This window comes from Echinops telfairi, unplaced genomic scaffold, assembly GCF_000313985.2.
Source record: "Echinops telfairi isolate 266 unplaced genomic scaffold, ASM31398v2 ScPeMD7_46;HRSCAF=168, whole genome shotgun sequence".
Taxonomy (NCBI): domain Eukaryota; kingdom Metazoa; phylum Chordata; class Mammalia; order Afrosoricida; family Tenrecidae; genus Echinops; species Echinops telfairi.
The window spans coordinates 635,588-640,465 of NW_022103944.1; the positions used below are offsets into that span (position 1 = coordinate 635,588).

General features: G+C 51.7%; 1 protein-coding gene across 1 annotated transcript in view; it reads left to right on the forward strand.

Annotated features, from left to right (window-relative positions):
* Nucleotides 1–909, forward strand: part of S100A9 (S100 calcium binding protein A9) — a 2,185-nt gene extending 1,276 nt beyond the window's left edge. Inside the window, exon 3 of the mRNA XM_004717709.2 lies at nt 581–909. Within this exon, the coding sequence (XP_004717766.1) occupies nt 581–796 (216 nt within the window). The 3' untranslated portion in view covers nt 797–909. The remainder of the gene's footprint in view (nt 1–580) is intronic.
* The last annotated feature ends 3,969 nt before the right edge of the window (nt 910–4,878 follow it).

Sequence of the window (4,878 nt, forward strand, 5' to 3'; positions counted from 1 at the left end):
GAGGAGCTGTTCTGTGAATCTCACCCTGCTCTGTGTCCAACCCCAAATCCTCGACCACCTTGTTTCCTGAAATGCTTTCTGCTTTTGCAAATAAAAGAGAGTTTCCCCAGGGAACCACCTTGGGAAGGAGAAGCATGGCGGCCATGGGACAAAACTGGGTTGGGAAACCAGAGGGGAATTCTAATTCCATTCTGCTTCCCAGTCTTCTCAATCTGGAAGAAACAAAGGGGGGGGGGTGTGGGTTAGAGATATAATTTCCTTGAGTCTTCCTCCAGGAGTTCTCCCTACGAAAGTTGCTATCAGGACTCAGTGAGATGTCCTCGGGCAAATCTCTGGACCTCGGCCGCTGCTTCTCTGTTCAGGGAGATCGTAACAGTGTCTACCTTGTAGGATTGCATGGGGGATAAACTGGAAAGTTCCTAGGAACACCAGGGGCTCTTGGTCCACATTTTTAATATTTAAATTGAGTCCCCGAGAGCCAGGTTCCCTTGTGCACTTACCATCTGTCCTTGGCTGCATGATCCAGTTCCGCCCCCCTGGCAACTCCCTGCTCTGAATGCCCTCTCTGCCCTACCCACAGGAGGAGAAAAGAGACAAAAAAGCCATCCAAGATATCATGGAGGATCTGGACACCAATAGTGACAAGGAGCTGTCTTTTGAGGAATACATCATCCTGATGGGGCGCTTGACCCATGCTTCCCATGAGGAGATGCACAAGAATGCTCCTCTAAGTGAAGGCCACAGCCACGGGCCAGGCCTTGGTGAGGGTGGCCACGGCCATGGCCACAGCCACTAGTCAGGGGACCAGGCTATTCTTCCCTGGACCCAGCCAGGCCTCTGCATGATGGGGCAACAGCTTCAGCCCTGCAGAGTTGTGCACCTGGCCTGAGCTGTGGGTGTAAGGCCTGAGGGTGGACAATAAAGTCTGCTTCCCAGCCAGTGGTGTGTGGTCAGTGTGCTTCTTCCCTCCAGCCCTGCTCTGGCCTGCCCCGGGGGTGGGAGGGGGGGGGCGGCACTGAGCATTACACGGGCCTGCATCTCAGCCACAAGACAACAGCCCCCCTGGGTCATATCAAAATGAGAAACCTCGGAGCTGGGCATTCCCTTGGGTTCATGCCCTCACCACTCCCCACCTCTGACTTCAGAAGCGCCCTGATCCAGCCTGCCAAAGTGGCCCTTGTAGCTGCTGAAGGCAAAGGCAGAGGTCACATTCCGCCTCCCCTCCCAAGCCCGGTCCCCTTCTCACCTGATGCGATCGGTACAGCCATCCCTTGCTTGAAGTCTCCAGAAATGGACCTCGTCAGTGTTGTGTCTGGGAAGGCATATGGGAAGGGGTGGGGGGCTCACTCAGGAGGGACAAGGGTGTGTTGACTGGCCCACTCATCCCGGTACTCAGAGAGCCACTGAGGCAACACTGACTTACTATCCAGACCATGGTTACAGGTGGGGGAGGGGGGGTGTTGGTGTGAAGGGAGGGGCGCACAGAGGCTGGAGTCAAGGAGTTTAGCTGCACCTTCAGCCCAGGCACAGCCGTTTCTTTTCGTTTTTCCATTTTAAACCCTTCTCATGGTCGATTACAAGTCCCGGCACTCCCTCGTGCCATGGTGTCAAACTGCACTACGTAGGGTTTTCCAACGCTGTTTCTTCTGAAGGAGGCATCCAAGGCTTGTCCATCTGGAAAAAAGAGGAAAAAATAATCTTCATAAGATGTAGCTTCCTTGAGTCTTCCTCCAGGAAGACAGGAGTTCTCCCTACGAAAGTTGCTATCAGGACTCAGTGAGATGTCCTCGGGCAAATCTCTGGACCTCGGCCGCTGCTTCTCTGTTCAGGGAGATCGTAACAGTGTCTACCTTGTAGGATTGCGTGGGGGATAAACTGGACAGTTCCTAGGAACACCATGAGCCCTCGGTGCACATTTTTAATATTTAAATTGGGCTCCCAAGCTTTTCTCTCTATCGCCAGGCTTTTCTCTCGATGTACTTCTGTGGATGGGTGTGAATAGCCAATCTTCGGGTTAACCATTTGCATACCAGGAACTCTTGCCAGGAAGCTTGTTGAGGTGAACAGAGCAGCCGCCTGCCAGTCCACAGACAGGAACTCTGATCCAAGCTCAGCAGCACGGAGGAGGCCATTGGCATTCAAACTTAATTTTTAGGCCTGAAAATGCAGTTTTAAGCCTCTCGAGGACAAACTGACCAACCTGAGGGTCCCTGATGTCCTTCCAGGATTGAGTCAGTAGCTGGATGCTCAATCCAGGAAAGACTGGTGCCTCTCTCTCTCCAGGACCTGCAGTCAGCCTGAGCCCCCAGTTCTCAGGGGCTGCTACTGCTCTCCCTGTCAGGCCGCCTCATCAGCCTCTCATCCAGGCCATTTCTCCCTGTCTTCTGGCTTGAAAGTGTCACACACCACCACCACCACTATCATGATCCCAATTCTACCTTACAAATCCAGCCAGACCAGAGGATGTACACTGGTACAGATAGGAACTGGAAACGCAGGGAATCCAGGACACATGACCCCCTCAGGACCAGTGGTGAGAGTGGCAATACTGGGAGGTTGGAAGGAAGGTGGGGTGGAAAGGGTGAGCTGATCACAAGGATCTACATATAACCTTCTCCCTGGGGGACGGACAACAGAAAAGTGGGTGAAGGGAGATGTCAGACTGTGAGACATGACAAAATAATAATCATTTATAAATTATGAAGGGTTCCTGAGGGAGGGTGGCAGGGAGGGAGGGGAAAACATGAGGAGCTGATACCAAGGGCTCAAGTAGAAAGAAAAAGTTTTGAGAATGATGATGGCAACAAATGTACAAATATGCTTGACACAATGGATGGATGGATGGATTGTGATAAGAGTCCTATGAGCCTCCAATAAAATGATTTTTAAAAAGAATGCTTGTCCAGGTTACAAACAGGCCAGGTGGGCTTCGCAAAGACCAGGACCCAAATCATGGCTCTCTGCCCTACCGTACCCAGTGGAGAAGAGACTCGGGCAGAATTAGTACTGGGGGATCTGGACAAAGATTAGCAAGCATCTTGTCCCCCATTTTACAGTGAACAAGCTGCGAATGGAGTGGATTGAGGACCAGCTCAAAGTCATACAGGGATGGAGCTGGTCAAACGAATGAACGGAGAAGAAGGCATTGGATCCCATTCTCTCCACCGGGCACATTTCCCCAGCTCCTTCACCATTGCTCAGAATGGAGACCACGAAGAATCAGATTTCAGCTCTGCCTCACTGCCTGGCTGTAACCAGGTCCCAACCTACCTGCAGTGGACCTGGGCAGGCCCAGGGGGCTTGGCTGTGAGTGCAAGGATTCAAGGAGAGGGTGAGGCTATTTCCAGGAACCAGCCCAGGCTGTGAACTTGGGTAATGGAGTTCAGAACCCTGAGCAGTGCTTGCTACACCTGCTTTGGGGACCTGACACCTGAGGGCATTTACCTCGTGGCAGCTCTTCTACCCTCGTGTGTGGGGAGCAGCCACCAGACCTATCCTTTTCTCAAAGCAGCTTGGTAAAGTCGTAAGGGAACCAGCCTGGGAAGTGGGGGGCCTGAATCCTATCACCAGCTTTTCCAGGGCTAGATGCTCCCCCAGCTAACTCCCTTTCCCCCTCCACTACTTATCACTATGTGCTAGAAACGCCTGACAATGACCCGGCTTCCCCCACAGGGCAAAGTGTTTGACACCTGTCTTGTTCTAGGCTTGATTCCCAGCGCCTAGATGTCTGATGCATTCCGGATGCTCAGCAAACATTGAATATATAAATGTTCAAACATTGAACATATAAATTGAATATAAATTCCTACATGCTCCCAGCTCTCTTCTCAGGGGACAGAGTGGGGCAGGAAGCAGCAGAGAGCGGGACTGAGGCCAGAAAGCAGGAGGCTTCCAGATTACCAGCACAGACTTCCAAATAGGAGGGTAGAGGACCGAAAGTTTCAGGGCATACAAAGCCCCTTTCCCACGCTTGGTTCAGGCAAACTAGTTTTGCCACATTCTTTGAAGAAAGAAATTAGCCCTTGTTTTACAAAGCATGAAAAGGACAGCTCTAATCCAACACGTCCCAACATCTGGAACACCTCTGCCAAGTGGCTGAACTCTTCAGGAAAAGGGAGCGTCCTACATTTGCATTAACCCTTAGGCAGGCTTTCATTACATTGCGTCAACATCTGTCTTCTGGTAATTTCCAGGCATTAATTCTAGTGTCCCTCCCACACCCTGAAGACATAGAACAAGTCAAACCCTTTATTGTCTTTCCTGCCTAGCCATCCATCCCCTCACATCTATTCACTTATTCAAAACACTTGTTCTGAACGACGTGGAAGCTTTCTCCAGCCTCTGCACCTTCTCACCAGGAATCGTCTTCCCCATGCTGGTCTCCAGTAAGTCGCTCACGGCCACTAGGGCACATTGTGAGTGCCACCACCTCTGTGAGGACTTCCTGACCACTCACTCTTCTCAAGAATACAGGGGCCACCTCCTCCAGTCCTCTTATGTGGGAAACTGAGTACCTGGAAGAAAGTGCATGTGGTCTGCTCCCACCACGCTAACTACAGGGCTCAGCACACCATCACCATCGCCATGGGCTTCGCTAGTGTGAGGCACCGCTCCGCGGGGAGCGGTAAGGGAGCGCCTCTATACACTAAGATTCCAGGAAGGACATGCCTCCACAGCGCTCCAGCTCCCCATAAATGCTAGGACACGGTTGTTCTCTACAGCTGCTTGCCTCTTCACATACACAGAGAAAGTGCGCGTATCTTAAAGAATGCTTGCTCCCCTCGTCTCTTCCATGCTTTATACTTACTCCCTTTGAAGTACTCCCTCTGAATGCTTGCAATACCAAGACTCGTACATGGCCCATGCGTTTGAAGTATG